General features: G+C 43.2%; 1 protein-coding gene across 1 annotated transcript; it reads left to right on the top strand.

The window, feature by feature from the left end:
• Nucleotides 1-7: 7 nt before the first annotated feature.
• Nucleotides 8-24,687, top strand: UBE2N (ubiquitin conjugating enzyme E2 N). Its single transcript, XM_056847036.1, has 4 exons — nucleotides 8-124; nucleotides 22,349-22,595; nucleotides 22,753-22,893; nucleotides 24,004-24,687. Exons 1-4 carry the CDS (start codon nucleotides 95-97, stop codon nucleotides 24,042-24,044), a joined length of 459 nt encoding a protein of 152 aa, XP_056703014.1. The 5' UTR covers nucleotides 8-94; the 3' UTR covers nucleotides 24,045-24,687.
• The last annotated feature ends 1,048 nt before the right edge of the window (nucleotides 24,688-25,735 follow it).

The following is a 25,735-nucleotide window of genomic DNA, read 5'->3' as shown; positions in this document are numbered from 1 at the left end:
GACGTCGCAGGAAGTGAAGCGCGGGCTCCTTCCGGTAGTGCGTAAGCCCGAGCGGAGCCGAGACCCAGCGGAGCCTGAATCCCGATAAGACAAGATGGCCGGGCTGCCCCGCAGGATCATCAAGGTAGCCGCTTTCCTCCTCGCGCCGCTCGTCGCCCTGCCTTCGCCCCTTTCCCTTGGTCGTTGGGGACGGGCCTGCTGCTTAGGCCGCGCCAGTCCCGCGCCAGGGCCGGGGAGCGGGCGGGGCGGGCTGGGGGGGGGGGAGAGGAGCGCTGCGCTTCCGGCGAGCGGGACTGGCGGCGGGTTCGGGCGGCTGCAGAGCGCGCGGGGGGAAGAAGATGGCTGGAGGTGGCAGCTACCGCCATTTGTGGTCGGCAGCAGGGTGGGCGGGAGCGGCCGGCGAGGCGGGCTGAGGGCGGCGGGGCCTCCCGAGCGGTGCCCTGAATGAATGGGCTCGAAGGCCCCTTCCGGGCCTGGGTGGGGAGGCTCTCTTTGCCGCGCGAGCTTCTCCGCCGCAGACGGCGCCCCTCGGCTCGCGGCAGGGAGAGGTGGGGGGAGGCGGCGGCGGCGGTGACAGGGCGCGCGCGCTCCCGCCGGGCGGGCGTGTCGCGGCCCGGGCCCTGGCCCTGCAGGCGGGTCGAAGCGGCGCACGAAACCTCGTGGAAAAGCAGCATCTCCGCAGCCTTCCATCACTACAGCGTAGTTCTGTGGAGCGAGAGGACAACTGTTGGCCTGCCTACTCTAGAGTAATGCAGCCCCTCCCTCCCTCCTGCGACGGGGTTACGGAGGCTTTGCTTAATTTCTGCGATGACTCAGAAACCCTTGCATAAGAAAGTCACGCTGTTTACCTGGCACATATTGTAGGCTTCCTTGACACTATTTGCTTTCCCCCCCTTTTTTTTGCATTTTGTGAACCTCTCCGTTTTTGTTTTTTTTTAATGGATTTTTGTTGTTCTTGGGTATTACTGTGCTTGGCTGAATTGGTCTTCTGTCCTACTCTTCTGTGCAAACTAAAAGTAACAAACAACTTTTCAATATAAAAGGACTTGCAGAACTGTATTGCCTCCGCATGTGTATAGTGTTAATTTTGTAATCCTGGGTAGCGTGGATGTTTAAAAGTGTATTTCAGTAGCACGCATTTGATTCTTGGTGTTCAGCCAAACTAGTCTACAGTTAAAATTGATCACCATTCATTGAAGCTAGTTGCTGAGATATACAGTTCCGTTTTTGGCTTTTCACAGAATAAAGAAGCTTCACCAAATTCACTAGCAACTGTAAAACCATGAAAAGATGGGGCCATCAGTTGGGGTGTTAGTGCCCTGATGTTAGTCTTCTCCTCCCCTGCCCCCCCCACACACCTTGCAGCTACTGGTTGTTTATAGCTGAGATCTATGATGTCTCTGATTCAGAAAGTCTTCCATTCTGGCAAGATGCTCCTGCAAAAATAAACTTGCCAGCACAAGTTGACCTTCCTCATGACAGCTTGCTAAGGAGAGTACTTGTTAAGCTCTATACTAGTTTGCTGCAGTTGAAATTTAGGAGTGTGATCTTCGTACATAAATTTCTGTTCTCAGAGGACAGTGTATTTTGATTGCTTATATGAAGGGAAATAGTCACATGGTACATCTTGATTTAATTGTTCAGAGGTTTTCTACAATGACTGTTTTCAGCCAGTTGCTTTGGATTCCTCTTGCTCTTATAGGGAAGATTTGTCTATCTGAGTCTGTATTCTCAGCTCTTGTGATAAAACTTCCTTTGTGCTGAAGTTTTCTCCAGCTGAGCAGAGTAGATAAGCTTGGTATAGTTCTTTCAGTATTCAGTCTGCTTACGTTATCCCAGTAATCCTTACAATAGCATCATATGGTAGGCTGTTGGTTTCCCCATATTACAGTTGGTGGCTGAGGGCAAGAGAGTGATTTGCCTGAGGGTTTGGAATGAATTTGTGGCTGTAATGGGCTCTGAACTGGCACTTGTTGGATCACAGCTCATTCTCTTAACCAGTACACTATACCAGTTTCATCTTAAATTCTAACTAGTGTTATAATCATAAATATAATTCCAAAGGGCTAGTTGTGGTAGACTGTAGGAACGAAATAGAACCTCCTTGTTCAGAGGCAATCAATCTCTGAATCCCAGTGCCAGGGGGCAACATCAGGGAAAGGCCTTGGCCTATATATCCTGCTGTTGGCCCTCCAGAGGAACTGATTGTCCGCTGTGTAAAACAAAATGCTAGACTAGATGGACCACGGGTCTGATCCAGCAGGATTCTTCTTGAGTTCTTAACAGAAGTCCAGATCAGAGAAACACTTGTGCTGGAATAAATCCTAAACATAATTTATAAAATGCAAGGCTTGATCAATTTAAAAAATAAATATATTTTAGGATTGTGGTGATAATCTTTAAATGTAGAACACTGCCCTAAATATTGCTATAAGATAATTGAATGAGTTTTGTTTATCTTAGTTTTAAAGCTGCAGTTTGTCAAAGTTTTATTATTTTAAAAGGTTTAACAAACTCACAATCTATTTAGCACATAGGAGCTCTTACATATCAGCTCTGTGACTGATTTTTCTTAAGAAAAATTTACATGTTAGCATGCTTTGGAGTCAGTCTTATGCACAGATGACTAACTGTGATGCCAGCATTGGAAATACAGACTCTGCAGGTACGGCCAATCCTGGAACAATCAGGTAATCCTTTGCCAGTTTTCCAAGTCTTGGAAAACATTTAAATATTTACAGCTATATGTACATGATAAAACCCTTATAACTCAAAATGTTTAATGTTTTATACTCCTCGTCAACTGTGACCAGGATTTCAGCCTTCACACAAAAGTGTTGTACAGTATACTGAAACCAAGGCTCAGGCTAGTGGGGGCTTTCAACATTTCCCCTCTGGCTTTTGAGATTTCATCAGACATTGTCTGTACACTTTCAAGCCTATCAGAAATGGAAAATGAAAGTTAATATTCTTTTGGGTAGTGAGTTGTTCAAATCAAATATACTTACACCAAGTTCACATTTTAATTTGTGGTACCAGATTCCAAGTCTTAATGTACTTGTGTCTAACTGCAGAATAAACTTAAGGCCCAAATATGCCTTGTTGAATCAGCTCTCAGGCAGATTTGGATCTTGACCAAAACAGTGTTGAAAAATCCCAGGAGTCTAAAATTTGAAAGCTGGTACCTAGAGATAAGTGTTCTGTTTTCGCCAAATCACTTCGAAAGTTGCCACGCCCTTTTGAGAGGTTAGTTTTTTCTTCCAGGTAACTTTAGAAGACTTAGTTGTGATACCCATCCTTGCCATTGTAGAAAACTTAAAAAAACAAAAGAATAGAATCAGAGTTGGAAGGGACCACTAGAGTCATCTACTCCCAACTATCTCCCCCCCACACCCCCAGTGACCCCTACAGTTCCACCTTACAGAGTCTTTGCTTTCCTTTGTTTGGATATTGTAGGTGACAAGTTAAAGAAATGGGCAGAAATGCATATGAAGCTGCCTCATACTGAGTCAGCCATTGTTCTCTCAAGGTCAGTGGTGGTGACTCTGGCAGCGGCGGCAGCTCTTCAGGGTGTCAGAGGTCTTTCATATCATTGTCTACCTGATCCTTTAAACAAGAGATTGAACTTGGGCCCTCTTGCATGCAAAGCAGATGCTTTAATACTGAGCTATAGCCCCTAGCCAGTACTGATCAAAGACCACAAATGCCCACCTTTCTGAGCATCATCATGCATTACAAGGTCCTTATGTTTGATGGATGACATGAGGAATTTGCATCAGATGATCAATGAGAGTATTTTGCCTCCCAGACTCACATGTGCCCGTTTTTCCCTGCAGCTGTGGTGTATAGGTAGAAGCGGCTTCAGCTTTCCCCTTGCCCTTACTGTTTCCTTTGGAGATGCTATTGGCTCTGCAAAACCCATGGGGTTGTTTGAGGTAGTGAAAAGGACACGAGGGAGTGGAGGACTGGAGCTACGTCTACCCATGCAGAGTGGTCAGAAGCACAAAACCCATTGAGCGTCCAGTGTGAAGTCATTCCTATCACAAGGACTCAGTAGCATGTGAAGTGGCCCTTAACGTAGTGAAGAGAATGTGAGGGAGAGGTCTTTATGCTTTGGCCAAATGTGAGACAAGAACCAGCCCCTCCACTCCTCTGGCAAATGACAGTGAACTCTTAGCAGGGGCCATGTGACATCCAAAAAATAATAGCAGGCTAGTAAGTGAAGGCAAACTGTGCATCTCTGTTCAATGGGATGTCTGTGAAGTTGAGACCTTGGGTTCGGTCCAGACTACATTTTCCAATGGCAGAATAAAACATTATTTCCTCCTACCACTGCAGCCCCCTGATCCCCACAAAATGCTTTTCCTTGGAGATAGGAGAGCCTGGTGGATGACAGCTGCCTATTTAATCTGGATCCAACCTCTTGTATTGTGCATCTGATGCAGTTTCTCTACAAAGTTATCAAGTATTCAGTGTACACTCTTGACCTGGTTCTGTGATATCCATGTGACTACACAGCGTAATGTGTTATGCATTTTGAGAATAGTTTTTCAGACTCCTCAAGGAATGTCCCACCTCTTGTGCCCTGTTTTGTATGCAATGCAGAACCACCGTGTTGGGCCTTAAGTGACAATTCTTATTTAATTGTTTGCTCCTTTAATGGATGGTCTAGAAAATGCGGTGGGTTGAGAATCTGGAACCACAGGAAGTGTCTGATGCTGACCTTTGGTATTGACCGCCAAAGCCCTAAATGGTCTGGGACCGTCATACCTATGGGACTGCCTCTCCTGATACACCCCTCAAAGTGTATTATTCTCATCAAATAACAACCTACTGGAGATCCCCAGCCTGAGAGATATCCAGCTGTCCTCAACCAGAACCAGAGCCTTTTTGGCTTTGGCCCTGGCCTGGTGGAACTCTCTGTTGACTGAGCCCTGCGGGATCTTGCTCAGTTCTGCAGGGTCTGTAAGATGGAGATGGTCCACCAGTCCTGTGGTTGAGGGCAGCGACGGTGCCCTCATGACTGGCCTCCCTGAGCTCTCTGTGCCACCTGCCCATTTTTTCTGTATTCTATTTATTGATCTATTTTCTGCCTTCCACCTGGCTATGACGCCACCGGTACTAAAGGTGTCATTAGACTTTGTGGCTTAGTCAAACTGTTAAAATGTATTACTGATATTAATGCTATTTATTTACTGTATAATGTCATATTTTAACTGTTGGAAGCTGCCCTGAGCCCGACTTTGGTTGGGAAAGGGCGGGATAAAAATCTAATGAAGTAAACTGATGGAGGAGGCACAAAATTGAACAAAGAAAACCATACAGCATTAGTTATTTTACAGACATTAAGCCATTTTGGCCTTGAATTTGTTTACACATTGAGGGCAGGATGGAAAAACCAGTGGATACTTCTGCCAGCTCTTTTTATAGAGATGAAATGTGGAGGTTCCTATCAGGATGCTCCTGCCTCTCCCTTTGACCCCAGGACTCCTGTCTCATGTCAATGATTGCATCATTCCACTGAGTTATACATGTCTATTTTTTGGGGAGGAAGATGAGGGAATAGCTTGCTAGCAGCAGCTGAGTAAGATGTGGGCTGAGTCTCCTCTGTTCTTTGGGTATTTAGCCTGGGTGTGGCAAGAGGTGTGGGCTGAAGGGCAAGAGCTATGGTTCACAGCCTCTAGATCTGAATGAACCAGTCCAGGGGATCCAGGACCAGACTAGGATGCCTTTAGGGGTACTTCTTGTTACTTTTGGTCATTTATATTGTATTTAAGTGTCTTTAAATTGTCTGTACTGAGTCTTGCTATTATTGTAAGACATTTTGGGTCCTCATTGGAGAGGAAGTGGGATAGAATAGAGTTGATATTTGGAGTATTTGCTTAATTTGTATTCCAGTTTTTCTTTGGATACCTAATATTGTGGCTTGCAGTGTTTATAAAACAATTTGTAATCGCTACCACTAATAGAGACAAGTGGTTAGAACTAGTGGAACTTAATTGTCAGTGGTTATTTTAACACATTTGATTCTACAGAGAGATAATGGGCAGGAACTGGTGTGTTACTGTATGACTAAGGAGATCGGGCTGTTTGCCCTTCTAGTGAACTAATCCCAAGAGCAACTCGCCAGATTTGACACCTCCGGTTATGCATTTTGTGTAGAGTGGCTACTATATTTGCAATGAAGATTGCTAAATATCTAAAACAGGGGTGTTGATTTAAATTGTTACTAGGGCCTCATATGACATAAATGTCAATTGGTCAGGCTGGGCCATGCTTTGCCAGCCCAGATTGAGATTGGGGGGCGGGTTACCTTGGCTGGTTAGAGACCTTGGCTGGCTCACGGGACAGATAAGAGCTTTCAAGGGGCTGGATCCAGCCCTTGGCTTTATGTTTGATACCCCTGGTCTAAAATATACCAGAGTTCTCCAATGCTGAAGTGGGCCTTTAAAAAGAAGGTACAGGCAGTTGTACAGTTTCTCCTTTAGAAGTTCCACACATCCTCCTCTGGCTGACTTGCATCATGTCACAAAAAGGGAGCTCTCTGCCTCTCACTCTGTTTCCAATTTCTTTAACACAACTGGCATAGCAGTGTCACAGCCTCCTGCCTTTGACGCCCTTTCATCTGGGCTGATGCTCTTCAGTGTCATCTGTCTGAAGATGATGCAGAAGAGTAGCCTTGATGTAGTGGTTCTAAAGTGGTGAGATCTTCATGGATTTACCTCTGAAAATGCTTGCTGTTTTCTTTGACTTTCATTTGCTGCATGTAGCTCCATCTCTGTGGACTCTTGCTGATACTGTCATGGTAATACTAGCTGTTTGTTGAACGTTGGTAGTGGCACCACAGTATCTGTAGCCTGGATATGTCTGAGGGTGTGCGCTTTTGGGTGTGAGTTGAAGGACAAGAGCCTAAGAGCTCTTGGTTCTCTCAGCCTGTGGATCACAACCTGTGGCCTTGGCCAGAGGGTTTAACCTGGTGGACACCAACCCAGGATGTCTTGTCTACCTTTGGTCTTTTGTTTTTTATGTGAATTTGTTTAAACAGAGTATTATTGGTAAGCAGCTTTTTTGGAGACAAGTGGGATATAAATATACTCTATAAATAATTTTCAGGCATTAACTCTCACACCTCTTCACTCCCCCATTATCTTGCTCCGAACTTCTTAAAATGTGTGTAACAATTGTTTAAATTTTGAAACCTGAATAATTTTCTCTCAGTAGTCAATAAAAAGTACTTTATTCCACCCTGTGATGTGCAGTCAGCATTACTGTCTACACTCATTTCCGTCCCAGAAAAGTTGGCAGAAGCACTTTACTCCTCTTTTTGGATGTGCTGATTTGAAATGCTGCCTTCCTTGTTTAACTCATCTGGTTTTAAATCCCTAGGAATCGGCCACCTGACACTTTTCACAGCCCCCATTGAAGCCATAATACAGTAACTTTACATTCTGTCAGTGTATTGATCAGGCGTCATCCTCTGTATTCCACATACCTGAAGTGATTTTTTATTGGATATCATATCTTACATTAACAATGCAATCCTAAAGAAAGGTACTCCAATCTAAACCCATTCATTTCAGTGGGCTTAGACTGGAGTAACTCTGTATAGGATTGCACTGTCAGTCTCTGAGTTAGTATCTGGAGACAATGTCTAAGTTTTCTTTTTTTTTGACCTTAATCAGAGGATAGCCCGTTAACTCTGTGTCCTCCATAATTTAACTATGAGCAAATATGAAAATTTTCTCCGATATAAGTACCAGAATGGTGATGGGCAAGTGTCATCTCCAGCAGTTTGTCTTGCATGAATTGGGAGGAAGCAGTAAGGAACCAATGACAGGAAATTGTTCTGTAACTTCATAGGTATGTTAGTAGGTGAGTCTATGATTCAGACTGAAGTGGCAAGGAGGAATAAAATGGCATAGTAGGGAATAAGATCTGCAACTGTTTCTTCACATTTCTTCAGATAGCTGTGGCTCACAAAAGCTCATACCCTGCCAGAAATTTTGTTAGTCTTTAAGGTGCTACTGGACTCGTGCTGTTTTTTACTGCTAGTGACAGACTAACACGGCTACCCATCGTGATCTGTGTCTTCACATGTATGACATGTAGCCTAACGGGTTGCCAATCTCCTGGACTGGTCATGGCAACCCTGGCAGATGTGTGCAGCAGCCTCTCCAGACCAAGTGGCAAGCCTGTGCCGCCATGGAAAGGACTTCTCTTCATCCCTCGAAACCAGCAGTCAAAGAGCAGCAGCCAAAGCAGTCCCTCCAGCAAACCAGAGGGCAACCATGTTCCTGTGTATCCTGCTCTAGTGAAAGCCATATTGTAGGGAATATGTCCAGGCATGTAGCCTGCACCAGCACCCCCCCCCTCTTGCAACATCGGACTAGTTCAGCAAAGCCATTCAGCAGACATTAAGATAACAATGACTCGCTCTTCAGCAACGATCTCCAGACATTAGCAGTGATCGCACCTTTTGTTTCAAGCCATTAAGCCAATCAGTGAGACTCCTGACTTCTCCTGGGATTGCAAAAGCCATTGGAATTATAATAGATTTCCAAATTCTCACTACCCCACAGCTTAATCCTTTGTCACCTTTTTGCCACCTGGGAACCTAGGAGGAGTTCTCCCCGCCCCCAGAAAAACAGTATAATTGGGGTGCTCTGAGCCCATTCGCTCTCTCTCTCTCCCTTGGGCCTTCCCCTCCATACTGCCTGGCACTCTGCCAGAGTGGGTGTTCATGCTTGGACACCTAGCCTCCCCCCCCCCCCCCCGTCCCCTTGTTATCCCCCAAAGCTGCATGGAATTCAGGACGGACAATTACTCTGAAGAGAGGTGTAGTATATTTTTTCCTCTGCCTGCCACATGGCAAAACTCTCTTTATTCCTCTCTTTGATTCCTAGACTCTGTATGTTATGTGATGTGTATGTGCAGTTTTGTATGTGCGTGTGAACATATAATCTGAGTAAATTCCTTTTAACCCAATTCCATTGCTTCTGCCTCTTTACTGGTCATGGTATGGACTCTGGTAGATAAAGGTTGCATCCCAGCTCAAGTTATGCCCATTGCCGGTTATTGATTCGCTAATTCCCCCATATAACAATTCATAACCGGGCATTTTGGTAACAGATTACTGGTGGAGGAATGCGGGCACTCCTGCACGTCTGAATACATGCGAGTCGGCACGTGTGTATTTAGCGTGTTGACGTAGGAAAAAGTTTTTGAGACGCTTTGAATTTTGACCAGTTTTTCACAAAAAAATCAATTGTCACGTAAAACGACAGTGTGTGTGTGCCTGTGTGTGTGGCTCTAGAGAGCACTATTTTGTGGGTTGGCTTCCCCCCCCCCCTTCATCTCTGCCCACCACTCGTCTCAGCCGCCCGCCGGGCCACCTTCCCGGCAATGCAAGGGAGACGGGTGTGTGTCGCCCTGGGAACCGCATCTCTTTCTTGAGATTCCCCATTTTGAATGGCTATCTGGGATGGGTTACTGCAGAGTAGGTTTTGCACGTAGACATCCTGCACCTACATGTAGGCAAATATAATATCCCCTTTCTGGAAGACAGCTCGATAGGAAACCCCCCCCCATTTTGCTAGGGTTAAAATACCTGCCCCCAGTTTCTTTTAAGCGGCCAGGAGAGCCCAGATTCTAAACACTGCAGAATCTGCCCAGTGGAAGCCTGCTTAGTAAATAAAGCAGGAGTCCATTTCAAACTGGCCAGGAGAGCCAGGAGAGCAGTTTGAATTGTCAGGGACCCTTAGCTGAAGGAGATAGGCAAGGCTACCCCTTTTTAAACTGCCAGAGAGCCTGAGTAGTAGTTGTTCTGTTTTGTGCTGGCCAGGTGCCAAGGAAATAGTCTCTAGGGCTGAGCCAAGGATATAACTCAGAACCCCCTTGCAGAGACTTTGCAGAAAAGGCTAAGCAAAGGACATAGCTTATGCCCCCCCCCCCAACTAAAATAGCCTTGCCCGACACAGGTAGGAATCCTGGTGGGTGGCAAGACTTTCCAGAGAGTGAGTATAGTCTTTTCAGGACTGGGCAAAGTAAATAGCCCCAAGTCCTGCAGATACTTCAGTGCCAGAGTAGCCAGTCTTTTTGAAAGAAAAAAAAAATTCCCCACTTCTGCCAAGGTTTTGCAGACTGAAACAGAACACAGGTAAAACTATTTTGGCAGTTCTGGTAAGGCTCCCCAGAGAGAGAATAAATCTATTGGAGACCAGGAAAGTGAACTTTCCTGTGTGTCCACTAAGACAACAGCACAAGTTAGCAATCTTGCCAGGGAAGGTGCAAGTGCCTGTCCCCTCTGCGGAAACTTTTTTTTTGAGAGCTTGAAACCGGTTCGCATTAAAAATGAGCCCCCTGTTTAAACATGCCCCGGAACCTGATGAACTAGAGAAATGGCTCTCCAAGAAGGGCGAATGCCCATGGAAAGCAGGAGCCTTCCAGGGCCCCGATCCTATGGCCACCTTGAAGGAAACCTTAACAGTTTTCTGTAATAAGGAAAAACCGTCTTCCTCAAAAAAGGGCAGATTCATTGCCTGGGGTGTCTTCACGGCATTCCAGGATTGCATGACCATGCTCAAGGAATCACACAGAGCTTTTGATGAAGCTGAGCAACTCTCAGCCCAGGTCCAGCAGCTAACTGCTGAGAACCAGCGTATGGAGCTCCTGCTCAATACGGAAAGCCAGCAAATGGCACTCGAGAAACAAAGCCTAACCAAAGTCCTCCTTAAAACTGGGAAAGAAAAAGATGAGCTTGCTCTGCAAGTCCATCACCTTACCCAGCAACTAGAAGCGGCAAAAGCCCAAACGGATGAAGCTACCCAAGCTGCCAGCTTTCTAGCAAATCAAACGCAGCAAAAATATGAGGCTGCTTCCCATGAAGCATGCCAAAGGGAAATCAACTCCCTCAGAGAGAAATTAGGTCTCAAACAGGCGCTGATCAGCACTCTGCAGCCCCAGCAAATGGAGTCTCTCCCCATACATTCCATTTTTGGAGAGAGCGAGATTTTTTATGCCCCCCAGCACTCCCCCAACGTTGCCCCTGTTGTAGATCCACTCCCCATCAATCCGGTTTCTACCCGGAAAGTGCAAACCACTGTTAGACAGGAGGATCCGGTTAATAAGGAGATTAAGGAAACTAAGCGATGGACAGTGGAGGAATTAAAAACCATAGCCTCCTACGTGGGCCCCTTTAACAGAGACACAGCAGTCTCATGGCTCGCAACGGTTTCCGCCTCCTACCCCACAGCTGACGAGGCTGACTTAACTGCATTAGCTCTGCAATGTACCTCTCTCAATGAGCAGGCACGGCTCTTCTCATTCATTGCCAGCCGTAAGTTGCGCAACAAACCGGTGCTGGACTGGATGAGGGAGGTGCTGGAATTCATTAAACCCGGAGAAACGCCCCCAATCCTCTTTTGCAAAGAGCACCAAGCTCCAGAAGAGGACCCTGAGGCATATGTAATGCGCAAACAGCTGCTGGCACGCTTAGCTAAGATAGTCAATAACGATCCACATGGAGAGCCAGACTACAATGATAAAAAATTCACAGAGCCGTTAGTGAAGAGGTTGAACCGCGACACCAGATTTATGGCCAACCTGATATATGTGGGGGACATGACCTGGGAAGGAGTAAAACAGAAAATTAGAGATGCGGCTGAGCTTCAAAGAATAATACAAGCCGAAACCACTGAGGAAGGGGAGCACCCTCCAGAACTTATCCAGGCCACCACATATTCCAATATCAGCCCCCACTCCCAAGCCAGCCCAGATCAGACTCCACAGCATTCACAAAAGAGAGGTTGGAACCAAGTTCAGGGAAAAGGGGCAAGCCGAGGCTGGAGAGAAAGAGGCTTGTGTTTTAAAAACTCGCAGCCTTCTTCCTTCCATTCTCGGAAACCCTATGCCACAGGCAACTCTCGCCCAGCCAACTCCTTTCCAAACGCTCCCTCCTTGCCTGCAGAGACAGGGCACAAAGCAGAATTCCCACAGCAATTCAGGTCTTCTGTGTATAAGCCCTCCTCAGCTGCAGGTCAGGATCCCCTTCGATCAATGGCATGGGGTCGCTTGCAAAGCAGAGGGGCAAACATGGAGAGCTTTTGCATGCAGCCCACAGCGATCTTACTCCGCGCTCTTGCTGATCTAGACAGCCCCGCTCCAACCACTGACCCTACCACTAAAGGTCTTCCCCTTAAGGGAATGGACAGAATCAAAAGACTAATTCGAACCCAGAACCAGCTAAAAACCTTAACGGAAGTGAACAAGGCTCTTAAATTGGAACTAGCCCATAGGGAAAATAAAATCCAGGAATTAACAAAGTTTACCAAGGAACGAGATTTGGAGACTGAGAGTCTCACCAAGAAAAATCAGGACTCCGATGTTCTTAAAGCCACAGAACAAATCCAAACTGACTTTGATACAACACACCTCCAACTAGAAAGGAACAGAGTGGAGACTAACAATTTAAAATCACAACTGCAAAGTGTTCTGGAGTGCCATAGAACCACAGAGGCTAGATTACAAACTCTAGAGAAATCCTACTTGGAAATGGAGTCAAAAATGTTACAAGGTGGCAAAGCAAAAGCAGGATTTCCAGTGGCAGAGGTAGTCCTGAAAGAAACAGGACTGCCTGCCAAATCTCAGGCAGGCTCCTCACTTCCAAGTGCCCTGGAAAAGAAAATTAAGTGCAAACCAGCCATTCAGTCAGACCAGAATTCTGACTCAAGTCAGCCTCTTCCTCTTCCCAACCTTACAAGCCTAAATCTGAGAGGATGCAAAGTGGAACCTTCAAGGACCAACACAAAAACTATGCCTCAGAGCCTCCCAGGACTGAAGCAGCATATTTGGGAGAGCTATTCACCCTTAATGCAAGAGAAAGGCTGGAAAGCACGGGTCCAGAACACACCTTTTTTCTTACTGGACCCACTCAATACATGGAAAGAACCACAGCCCTGGTGGAAGAAGCCACCACAAACATGGCAAAATCTTGAATTTGTGTTTTGTTTAACCCTTGCTTTACAGAATTCACTTGGATATACACAGACTCCTCTGCCTGTCTTCTAAAAGGAACTCTGTGTAGGCACAGAGATGCAACCTCATTAGGAATATAGTTCGTGTGCCATGATTTTTATTTTATAGGTGTTCTGAGAAAGTTCATACCTCATGTGTTGTAGTTTGCTTTAATCCCTTTACTTTGAGTCTAACATTTTAAATTCATTCTAAGTTATTGTTGATAATTCAAATGTTTTCAACTTTGTTTTGCAGCAAACAAATTTATAGAGCTGTTCTAAACAAGCACCCTAGTGGAACAGCTTCTTGGTTTCTCTAATTTTGTGTTTCTTTCTTGAGTGAGTGAAAGTGTAACTGTGTTATCTTGACCTAATTGATCTAGTTTGTGTTATTGCTAGCAACCTGCAGATGTATTTCTTATAATCAGGTAACCCATGGTGATCACCTTTAGTTTAATGATTTTTCTATTTGAAGATTTTGCAGTTTTCTTGTATGTCATGATGTGCAGTTGTAATGAAACCTCCCTGGGTCAGAGAAGTCTATCTGGCACAGGAAAAGGATAGTTATATAACGTGTTTTTCTCCTACAGGAAATAGAGTTGTGTGTGTGGTAAATAGGATAAATTGATATTTAGGGTACATGCTTTTGTGAAGATCCGGCCAGTCTCACAGAAACATCTGCCTTGGTTCCCCAAAAGTACAATGCGGTTTGCGCAAAATTGGCATGGGGCACCAAATGGAAATATGCAAGGGAGCACGCTCCCCCAAGTGCCTGTATGTTTGCAAGTGAAACTAGCATGTGTGTCTGTATGAATGCTTTCCCAAGGTACCTGGGAAAGTAAGAGGAAATTATTTCCATGTGCTCATAGAATAAATATAAAGTTAATTTTACTGCGCAGTAAAAGTCTCCTCTTTAGTAAATGGTAGTATATTTGTAAACCTAGATTCTGCTTTTTGTAAATATGTGAAAAATGAATAATGAAGGGGAGAGCCCCGTGTGCTCTGCCCCTCCCCCCCACAGCTCCCAGCCCCTCTTCATTCGGTTTTATAGCTATTATTACTGTGTTGGAGAAACATGAAGGTGAAAGTATGTTGACATGGTGTGAGGAGAAAAAAAGAAAAAAGAAAAAAAAGGTGCTTAGCATATAAAAGATAACAGGATGATATGGCTAATGCTTTGGGACTGCAGCCCATAAGCAGCGGCCAAAAAGGATTGTATTGTTATAAAAAGGTCAGTAAAAAGTTTTGAAGTATACATGAATAAGATGGTCTCGAGAGTGGTAACTAAAAATAAGGTGGGGCTGCAATCCTAAATGATGCAGCAGCTGAATGAGTTCATCCAACATGGTAATAATCTGTAATCCAAGCAATAGGATCCCCCCCCCATTTTTATTCTTTGTTCCTCCAGAATGTTAGGGTTGTTTCCAGGAAAACAGCAACCCAAGCTCTCTCTAGCCCCCTGAAGCAGCCCCCAAGCTCTCATTTTAGTTGCACGTATTGGTTCTTGCCTGTCATGGCAGATCCCATTAATGCAGCTCAATGTACATAGTGCGCTCTGCACAAGCACCAAGGCACCATCGCCTTGTGGTGCTTTTTTGGATTCCTCCTCCTGTAAGAACCTTGTGATTTGCTCAGTTTTAGCAAACTCACACCAGGACCTCACTAAACGTAAAACCCAGGTGCTCTATTTTTAAAAGATGGATTTTTGCTTTAATTTGGTAAACAGTTTTGAATTTGATTTTTGTGTGGATAACCCCTGAGTATCAAGACTCACCAAAATCTCATTAGGAACAGGAAAGCCCCATTGCTCTCCCTCCCCTCGCTCTTTAGGCAAACTGGAACCCACCCCGGCTTCCAAAGTGCACTCTGCATATGCCCAGTGGTGCCACACAGCCTTCTGGCACGGGGTACACCTCACGGAAACAATCCTTTCCTCCTCATGCATTCAGAGGAAAGGAGGGGGGGGAGAAGATATCCAATCTACTTTTTATTTTTGAACCACTTTTATTTTTGAATTTGGAACTCTTTAAAGGAAAGAAATATAATCAATTTTTTATTATAAAGTTGAGAAATCTTTGAAGTTTTTACTCGATTTGGAGTTGATTTGAAGTTTGTGAATTTGCAGTTTTTTTTTTAAAGAGAGAAACATCAGATTTTGAGCTGGGTTCATTTTCTTTTGAATTGTTGTATGATTTTGATCTTTTTTCTGTTTTTAAGTTATTTTTGAGAATTTTGAAAAGCCCTGATTTTTGTTTGTTTCAACCTAGCTTCTTCATTCCCTGGCATGCTAACAAGGCTATCTGGGATATGAAGGAAGGGTGGAGAAGCAAACCGCCAATGGAAGGGTCTCTTACCATACCATACATTGCATGGTATTCATTAACAGTCTTGTTTTCTGATCCATGCCAACCAACCAGGAGAATCGGGAAGAAGAGTAACCCCCCACCAATTTTGTTCTGTTTACAGTGTTCAACTTTCTCTCCTTTAAGAAACCTCAATGCTTTATGCTTACTACAATGTGTGTACTGTCTTTGGTTATTAATGGCAGCCTACAGAAGGCTGCTCCCTGATATTTTCTAACTTGATCATAACAACACGTCTCTATCATATGAATATCTGCCTGCTTTGTAAAAAACTTAATAGCAACCAGGTATTCTCTCTCTCCTTGGGAAACAAGGGGAAGAGGAACAAAAAGTCTTAATGCTCTATTTTAGCCTTGCAACTCTGCTCTCAGCAACCAATGCTAGTTATATATATGCCTGCTAGCCTTTTTTGGCTAGATTTCTCCCTGCAAGGACCCTTCTACCAGAAGAGCTGACTGCATTCAGCTCTCTCCGCCTCAGTGTTTTTGTTTGATTGTTTGCCTTGCCTTAAGGTGCAATGCGAGTGCAAAGCACCCCCCCAAGCCATCAATGTGTTAAGTAATATTGTTAAGTATGCAAGCCTCTACTCCCGAGCACCCGCAACTACTGCTGGAACTCCCTGCTGTATTCTCCTCCTTTGTTCCTCTATGCCACCTCCAGGCAGGAGACTCCTGATCAGCAACAATCCTGCTGCAGCCAGCCTGTGGGCAAGGTGCCCCAAAGGTCGCCAAAGGAGGGAGAATAGTCAACAATGGGCTTGCGAGAATACACAGGGAAGGGAACAACTAAGAAATCTTCCCTTGCTAACAGGGCATGATTAAAAACTGGATCTCTGCTTTAAAAACCAGTGCCTCACCCTCCAATATAGCCAGGGTTGCATTCAAGTTTGTGTAAACCTCGTATCTATGTATTGCTGTAACTGGTTCAAGTGGGACCCTGCGCTGATATTAATATCCAGGGCTCTCTCTTGTGCCAACCTCCTGGACAGACCTGGACATGCCCCAAAGAAAACATCCAAGATCCAGCGGCCACTGCTTTGATTGCTCTTGCCAAGGAGGGAGAGGGGTGATTTCATATGTGTATTCTTCAATGTGTACAATACAGGCTGCAAGGGACTGCCCCTTGGAGCCACTATGTTTGTTTTGCCTAGTTTAAGTCTGTGAATCTCCCATATGTTTTTATATCATTGTGTAGTAACCTTTCAAGCATAAGACCCTAGTCCCCTACAACTAGAGACATGCACTTTCCGTGTGAATTTTCTTTGAGGTTTAAGTCTTTATTTTTTTTCCAAATAAAATCGTTTTCTTGCAAGGCATATGATCAAGAATGAAAATGAGATGTGCAGTGCCCGAGCCAATCTGCCTCGAGAAGAAGAGCCAATTCCAGCCAGTTGAAAGCAACCATTAAGATTTTGTTTAACCCTTCCCGACTGTAGAACTTTGAGCTCTTTTGAGACTCCAGGGGGGGAGATGCTATGCTTTTCCTTTTTCCACAATGCATTCGGAAACCAGCGGGTGGGTTTTTTTTTTTTCTTTTGTTAACTATCCTTTACTTCAAGTGCACAGAGTTTTTTTCTCCTGCCAGCAATCATGCCCAAGGTTTTTTTTCTCTTTGCACAATATTTAACCATGTTATTCTTTAATCATTAAGTGCCTGTATGATATCTACATTCCAGATTTTAGTTTCATAGTTTAGAAATGTAATTTGAGTTTAGTAAGAGCATTGCTTTATTTGCTGTTTATCAGTATTGAATGTATTGAAGATTGAACCTGCTGTTTTGAGCCATCCAATGTAGTTGTTTTAAATAGGCTTGCAAATTCAAGAATTCATATTCCTCTCTAAAGTGTACTGAGTTCCATAGGCAGTCCCCTTTTTAACCTGGCCTGGTTTTAGATTAGTCAAATGGTTCCCAGACCCCTTTGGCTTGTGCATCTCAGGTTTATGCATCTTCAATCAAGGTCTTCAAGCAGGTATCCAGGTCGTCTTCTCCAGTTGTGTTGACATCTCCACTAGAAGTGTCGACGTCAACAAGGGGGGGAATTGTAGCCTAACGGGTTGCCAATCTCCTGGACTGGTCATGGCAACCCTGGCAGATGTGTGCAGCAGCCTCTCCAGACCAAGTGGCAAGCCTGTGCCGCCATGGAAAGGACTTCTCTTCATCCCTCGAAACCAGCAGTCAAAGAGCAGCAGCCAAAGCAGTCCCTCCAGCAAACCAGAGGGCAACCATGTTCCTGTGTATCCTGCTCTAGTGAAAGCCATATTGTAGGGAATATGTCCAGGCATGTAGCCTGCACCAGCACCCCCCCCCTCTTGCAACATCGGACTAGTTCAGCAAAGCCATTCAGCAGACATTAAGATAACAATGACTCGCTCTTCAGCAACGATCTCCAGACATTAGCAGTGATCGCACCTTTTGTTTCAAGCCATTAAGCCAATCAGTGAGACTCCTGACTTCTCCTGGGATTGCAAAAGCCATTGGAATTATAATAGATTTCCAAATTCTCACTACCCCACAGCTTAATCCTTTGTCACCTTTTTGCCACCTGGGAACCTAGGAGGAGTTCTCCCCGCCCCCAGAAAAACAGTATAATTGGGGTGCTCTGAGCCCATTCGCTCTCTCTCTCTCCCTTGGGCCTTCCCCTCCATACTGCCTGGCACTCTGCCAGAGTGGGTGTTCATGCTTGGACACCTAGCCTCCCCCCCCCCCCCGTCCCCTTGTTATCCCCCAAAGCTGCATGGAATTCAGGACGGACAATTACTCTGAAGAGAGGTGTAGTATATTTTTTCCTCTGCCTGCCACATGGCAAAACTCTCTTTATTCCTCTCTTTGATTCCTAGACTCTGTATGTTATGTGATGTGTATGTGCAGTTTTGTATGTGCGTGTGAACATATAATCTGAGTAAATTCCTTTTAACCCAATTCCATTGCTTCTGCCTCTTTACTGGTCATGGTATGGACTCTGGTAGATAAAGGTTGCATCCCAGCTCAAGTTATGCCCATTGCCGGTTATTGATTCGCTAATTCCCCCATATAACAATTCATAACCGGGCATTTTGGCTAACAGACAGGTGTTTGGTAATCTCAAGCTATTTAAACTTTTTTGACTAGTGGCTGAGCTCTAATAATAGCTCTCTCTCTCCTTTAAAAGTTAGGAAGAGGCATGGAAAGAGGGGATCATATGTCAAACTAGCAGTGAGCAGAGAGAATGATTGGCAGGAAAATGAAAAGTATCTTCATTCTTGCACTTCCTGCATTTGACAAAGATTACTGCTTGGTACTGTGTGGAATGCCAAGTGACAACATTTTTTTTAGTGGTCTGAGCTAGATAGGACAGGGCTTAAGAGAGTGGGAAGGGCGTGATAGCCGACAAAGCAAAGTTAGTCTGTGGCAGGCCAGAAAGGTTTTCGTGGTAAGTGGTTATGCAACGTAATTAAGAAAGAAAGAACTGTCTTGATGGATAGACGCAGATGTTGTGGTGGATGAACAAAGTGAAGGAGTGAAAGAAGGGAACATAAATAGTGCTGGGGTATGGAATGAGAAGCCATTTAGAGTAAGGGTTGGAGATGTAACATTTCTGGAAATGTTGAGGCTATGGTTAAGCCTATGTGTTTGGAGATTGGATTCAGTACTTAGTCTCTTGCCTACTTTGACAACATGAAATGTGTTATATTCGTTTTAGTACAAGTGTGATATTGTTGTATTTATGAAATGGAAAAGATAAAATGTTAGCTTTATTCTAACAATATTTATAAACCTATCCAGATGAATGGCTGCCTGTCTGTCTCATCCAGCATATTGGGAATAAAACCCTCTCTGGTTTTAATGATTTTAAGTTATATAATGTTATTGTTGATGGTTTATTGATGCTGATGCGATTGTTGTTATTTTTATGGCTTTTAAGTGTTGTTACCTGCCCTAAGCTGGCTGTGGCTGGGGAGGGCAGGCTAGAAATTCGAAAATTATGCTGCTCAAGATCAATTGATCGAGGAGCTTCTAAGGGATAAAAGGAAAGGAAAGAAATTTGAAAAACGAATAAATAAATAAATAAATGAAGATCCAAATAATTGTGAAATTTTGTCCGTGAATCTGAAAGAACTATAGACTTGATTACCTCTAACATCAGCCTTCTGTGCTTCATGGCAGACTGCTTTGGAAACGGAGGGGACTTTCCAAAACAGCTTGTGTTATGTGTAAGAGTCAGTTGTCTAGAGAAGTCAGAAATTTCACTGGGCTAGCAAAAGACCCGTAACGATTTCTAAGCTGTGGATCCCAACTCTGTCTGGAGAGCTAAAAATTCCTGAACTATATCTTCAATTTTTTATTAATACTTTATTAAAACAAACCAAATAAAAACAAGGATTTAAAACACAAATGACTAAATACACCAGCATCAAAATATACAAGCTCAAACTAACTGCACATTCTAGACAAAAAGCATTCATTTTTTCAGAATTCAAGGGTTAACCTTGCCGGTGTTACTGCATTAAGCACAAATTCATGGAATTCTTTTGGAAGGAAATCACGCAATTCAACAAGAAAACTAGTTTGTAAAATGGTAAGGAGCATGTAAGGGGGGGACAGACTGAAAATAGAAACCACCAACTTCATAATAAACAAGCAAGTTTAATGCCTTGGCATTATAATGCAGAAATTAAAGAGAACTGCATTTTTTTAGAGGGAAGCTCAAAAAACAATGGAAGAAAGGAATAGCAAAACATTGGACATTCAGTTAAATTTGATAGTAACAGTGAATTCTTCATTAGTATATTGAACACAGGTTGTGCTGGCTGTACACTAATCTGCCTGTAAGGACTCATTGAATTCTGTGAACTTGCCTGGACTGTGAATTGTGTAGCAACTATAGACCAGACTGTAGTCCATCTTTAGTTTACCAATATCCCCCACATTTCAGTGAATATATATTTGAAAGTCTAGCATAAGCTTATTTGTCTAATCTGAATCAGTGTTTGAAAATTTCATACCTTCTGATTCTGAACTTTCAGTTTGAGCTTCAGGAAATGGAAAATTTGCATAAATTCTTAACATGTTAACTTGTTTGAGCACTTGTTCATCAGTCCTTTACTTGATACAGGAGATGAAGTGAGAGGTAGGGGTGTGCAGCTGGAGCCATGTCCCAGTTGGAGATACTGCAGATAAACAAAATTATTTTCAGCATTTGGTATCAGACAGAAGCCTTGGAATCTTAACAGTTGCTCTGTTAGTGAGTAGACATGGGGCAGGGTGGTGATTCGGTATCAGCAATGTGACGGGGATGTTGAAACAGGAACATCTTGGTTGGTATGTTTGTACTTGTAGTTACTACTTTCCACCAATTATTGTACCTTTCATTGGCTTTGGGAGGGCTTTCTGAGTCTCTGTGTAACCATGGGTCCTCTTTGCCTGAACTCTTCCATTATCTGGGACTGAACACATTCTAGGCTAGACAGGTCAAACTCTTTGTTTCTGCTGGCAGATGGGGTGGTGGTGGTCCATACAGGCATAGAAACTATAGCATTCCTCTCCCCCCCCCCCCCGCTGGTTGGTGAGCAGCTCCCAGGCTTTGCAGGAAGCATGAAAAAGGTATGCTTGTATCAGCTGGCAGGCAGAACAGATTGGAGAGGGGTGGAATAGAGATGCAACGGCAACAGCCCACTGCCATGCACCTGTACATTCCTCCAGGTTGGGTTACATTTTTCTGTTCATATCTGTATGTCTGACCTAATGTAGAAATAGGAAACCATGTGGCTGCTCTAGATTTCCCTCTTGTGAGTACCATATAACCCTAGAGTTAAATGATTCCTAAATAATTACGTGTGGAAATTGTTGTTCTTTGCTTTTGTAGAACTTGAAAGAAGATATTTTGCTGCTTTTGTTTTCATTTATGATTCTGAAGTACTTAAAAATACACAAGGTGTGGCTTAGTGAAGATTATCACGTAACAACAGGGTTTGAAGTATCATCCCTTCTGCAGAGATTTATGGAAGCTTTAACTAGCAGAATGCCATTATTCAATATTGTGTGTTGGGTACCCTTTTTGAACATCCCTGATAAGGGTGCATTCAGTGTGCATCACTCTGCACCAAACATTTGCTTTAAAAATGGCATCCACATGTCTTTTCTAAAAGATCCACACAAATAGAGAAAGCAGTCTTGGCTTATATTTGAGTGTTTCTGAATTAACTGATTTTATCTTTCATTGTGAATAGTTTGGAAAAGAATTAAACACCTGTACACAGAATGTGGACCATGAAATATTGGACTTGAAATATAAAGTTCCTGAAAATGCATGAAAAGATTACTTGATATTATTTCACTTTCTTTTACTAGTACAAAAGCTATCTCTAAATCTTGTTTCTGAAATGGTTCTTATGTGGCAAGGGACTGTGACTCAGGGACAGAGCTAATGCTTTGTAAGCAGAAGGTCCTGGATCTAATACCCAGTATCTGGGACAGCCCCTATTGTTGGAAAAAAGCATTCTCTGCTTGAGATCCTGGAGAGCCACTTCCAGTAAGAGTAAACAATACTGGACCAATGGTTGGACTAGGTATGAGGCAGCTTCCTGTGTTCATATCTAGCTGTGAAGCTTGTCTGTGTAGAAAGGCTTTCTTGAGGATCTCTCTTCTGATGCATTCCTGTTTATTTTCCGGCTGGTTAGAGAAATTGTAACAAGGTGATTTCACACCGCTTTTCAACCTCATCTATATATAACAAATGAAATGTACTGATAGCTGAAACAACCTAACTTCCCACAAATTAGATGGGGAACAGAATTAGACATTCTTGCTGTAGGGAACCACATGGCATGCCCAGCCCTCTCCAGACTTCTATGGTTATTGATGTCTTAAAGTATTCACCTACTATAAAGTTTTATGTGGAGTTGGGAACGTGTACAGGAATAGGAACAATTTGAAGATGGTTCTCGTCAGTGGAGGTATACTTGTATTTCATTGCTGTTTTTTTTTCCCCCTTTCAGGAAACCCAGCGCTTGCTGGCAGAACCTGTTCCTGGAATAAAGGCAGAACCAGATGAGAGCAATGCACGTTATTTTCATGTGGTCATTGCAGGTCCACAGGATTCTCCCTTCGAGGGTGGGACATTTAAACTTGAACTATTCCTTCCGGAAGAATACCCTATGGCAGCTCCGAAAGTACGTTTCATGACCAAAATTTATCATCCTAACGTAGACAAATTGGGAAGAATATGTTTAGATATTTTGAAAGGTAAGTATTTGGAATCGCCAAGAGTGATACATTTTCTCTTCCATGTCTTAAAGACAACAAGATATTTGAAAGGTTGTTTTCTACTGTAGTAATCTCTTAAAGGGAAATGTTCTATATTAAAACTGTTGCTTTAGCACTCTAACCTTTCTCTTCTCAGACAAATGGTCTCCAGCTTTGCAGATCCGTACAGTTCTGCTATCAATCCAGGCTTTGTTAAGTGCTCCCAACCCAGATGATCCATTAGCAAATGATGTAGCTGAGCAGTGGAAGACCAATGAAGCCCAAGCCATAGAAACAGGTAGTGTATTCTTTGTTCTACATTTTGCTTATTTGATAGATACAATTCTTAGTTCTCCAAATAGGTTTACAAACACAATTAAACATTTCTGTCGACTCCATCCGAATTCATACATAAAAACAGTTGATATATTTTAGATATGGGTTACGTTTGATCTTTTGGAATTTTGATAACCTTGCCTAGATCTTAGAAATGTAGCCACTTTTCTAAGCGCAGGCTGTGTTTGAAAGATCGACAGCTAGTTTCGATGCAAGTGTCACTGGCCGTTTTGTTCACATGAGGAAATGTAGCAGTTGAGCAGGTTTCCATGGCAACTTCTGCACTCTTGGAGCTACAACTTCTGACCTCCCAGCAGACTTGCAGGGCTCACACATTTAATACTAGTTCAATAAATTTTAAGTCAGCTAATCTTTAGAGGAGGGTTATCAAGCAGTAAGGCAACAGGGTTTGTAACTTGTTTCCTGTAAGTGGGTACGGCATATGACATAGACCTGTGTGCATGAAAGTTTGTATGTCATAACTGGGGTCCCCATACATACTGATCCTATGGGCACTTTTAGAATTTTGAGATAGGGTAGTGGGCTTCATCACAAAATGGCTGCAGTGGGAGATGGGACTAGTCACAAAATAACTTCCCGGTGGGGGTGGGTGTCAAAATGTTGGGAGATTGTAAGCAAAACGCGAATACAGTTTTCTGAATAGGCGCTCCCTGCAGACCCGAAGTGATGCCTTCTGGGATCTTCTGAAACACCTCCTGCTCAAATGAGATAGAAGAAAGACTGGCTTAGCCCTTTGTTTTTGGAAAGAGACGTTGGGAAAGACACAAAAGGGCACCAGGGTACACATCAGTGGGTACCATATTGGGGATACCTGGCCACAAACCTCACTCAGCTTATCGAGGCTTGATTGCATCTATCATGTGGTTGGTGTCCTTCCTCTGAAGGATTTGCTGAAAAATCAAGGTGCAAAAAAGTTAACACTTTTGTATGATGTCCACAGTAATGGTAATTAAATACTGGTCTGTAACAATACACCAATGAGTCTTTAATATTGATAAAGATTAACTGAGATACTTTATTTGCTAATACATATTTCTTTCTTTTTTTACAGCCAGAGCATGGACTAGGCTATATGCCATGAATAATATTTAAAATGTGCTCTGAAACAGTGTGCATCACTTTTTCCTGTTCTGCCAAGATCTCTTCCTTTTTTGTTTGCATTTAATGGACACAGTCTTAGAAAACATTACAGAATAAAAACCCAGACATCAGTTCTTTGGTGATTTAAATGCGCACTAGCAAATCTGTGTCTTGTCCTAATTCACTCCTGTTCTGCATGAGCAGAGGCTAGAAATATCATCGGGATTGTTGTGAAAATTGTTTAAAAGCAGTAGCACACCTTTGCTTTTAATAAGTTTTTCCTCCCCATCATGAGTTAAGTGTAAGCACTGTGAATGAAAGTAGTCAGGGTTAGCTGCAGGGATTTTTGTTCTAATTGTGTGGGCCCTTTCTCCCTTTTTTTATGGTGATGCTAATTGCATTGGTTAAAGCAGCTAACCAGTTATACTCTAGAATTTGCCCTCTAGCCAAGTCTAACTTAGAAGCCTAGGTGGACAAGCTTGGTTGTTTGAACAAAAATGGGAACATTAAACATCCATCACCATCACTAATATTGTGATTCTGCTGTCAAGTGTAAAAACCCTCCCTTCAAGGAAAAGCTTGTGACCATTTTGTATGGCTTGTCTGGAAAATCTTCTGTAAATCTTATGTTTTAGTAAAATATTTTGTTATTCTACTTTGCCTTTGTACAGTTTGTTTTGCTGTGTTCTTTTTTCACTTGTGACAATCGTATTTTTTTTAATGAAGTTGGATTGGAACATTTTATTTTCACCAGCCTAACAGGTGTAGTAAAATATTGGATTTTTTTTTTGCTGAGGCCATACCACATTAGTGTATTCATAATATGTTTGTTTTTGTGTTTTTAAAAAAGCCTCTGGTAAATGTAATCGCTTGTCAGAGTCTGACTAGGTTAGATACATCATTGATGTGTATGTACTTGCAATATTAAGTACCACTGAAGCAGGAAGCTAGCAAAACAAACAGCATTTTTGGGTGTATGTGTAATTTGTCTGACTTGTGCTAACTATTATCTGGTATCAGACTACATACACATTTATAGAACTTGCATTTTTTAAAAACCAATCCTCTGCATAAAGTGAGATATTATAGTCCAGGTAACTGATTGCTAATGCATTTGCAGCTAGCCTTGTAAACTCTGGCTTTACCTGCAAATCTTTGAGCTACTTTCTGGATCAGTTTTTCCCCCTTTTATTTAGAAGATACAGATCACTCTTTTTAACCATTGCATCAAAATGTATATATCTCACGGGAGCATATTTTGACCCCTTCAGCTTCCTGTGTTTTTTCTAAAACTTCCTGTTCCGACCCTACTCCTTTTTGCCTTGACCACCTTCTGATCTCTGTGCTTTCAGTGGGGCCAGTATAATGCCAGCTTGCCATGGGGGGAATGTCTGTCTTGCAGTTCAGGGGCGGATGGTATTGAAATCCGTAATTCTCTCCCGTCATACCTATTCTAGCATCTGGGGTTTCTATAGAATGTGGTGTATGTATTGTGCTCTTATGTAAGATAAAGAATATCTATTAAAATACCGTTTTCAACAGACAAAGTGCTTTTAGTGATGGTATTGTCCCTCAAGTTGACTGCATGGTAGCGTGAAAAAAGTCCGTTGATGAGCTGCTTTGGCAAGACAGGGACCATTTCAAAAACAGTTTCCAGCCAGTTAACAATTTTGTTAGATTGCATCTTACTTAGCAGTTGGTCC

This window comes from Euleptes europaea, chromosome 3 (genome assembly GCF_029931775.1).
Source record: "Euleptes europaea isolate rEulEur1 chromosome 3, rEulEur1.hap1, whole genome shotgun sequence".
NCBI classification, from domain to species: Eukaryota; Metazoa; Chordata; class Lepidosauria; order Squamata; family Sphaerodactylidae; genus Euleptes; species Euleptes europaea.
This window is presented reverse-complemented; position numbering and strand designations above follow the sequence as displayed.

What these genes read in the sequence shown, in the direction of transcription:
- UBE2N (XM_056847036.1), top strand. Translation starts at nt 95, where the DNA reads ATGGCCGGGCTGCCCCGCAGGATCATCAAG. An exon ending in TGCCCCGCAGGATCATCAAG is followed by an intron (nt 125 to 22,348) that starts GTAGCCGCTTTC and finishes TCCCCCTTTCAG; the next exon opens with GAAACCCAGCGCTTGCTGGC. An exon ending in ATGTTTAGATATTTTGAAAG is followed by an intron (nt 22,596 to 22,752) that starts GTAAGTATTTGG and finishes TTCTCTTCTCAG; the next exon opens with ACAAATGGTCTCCAGCTTTG.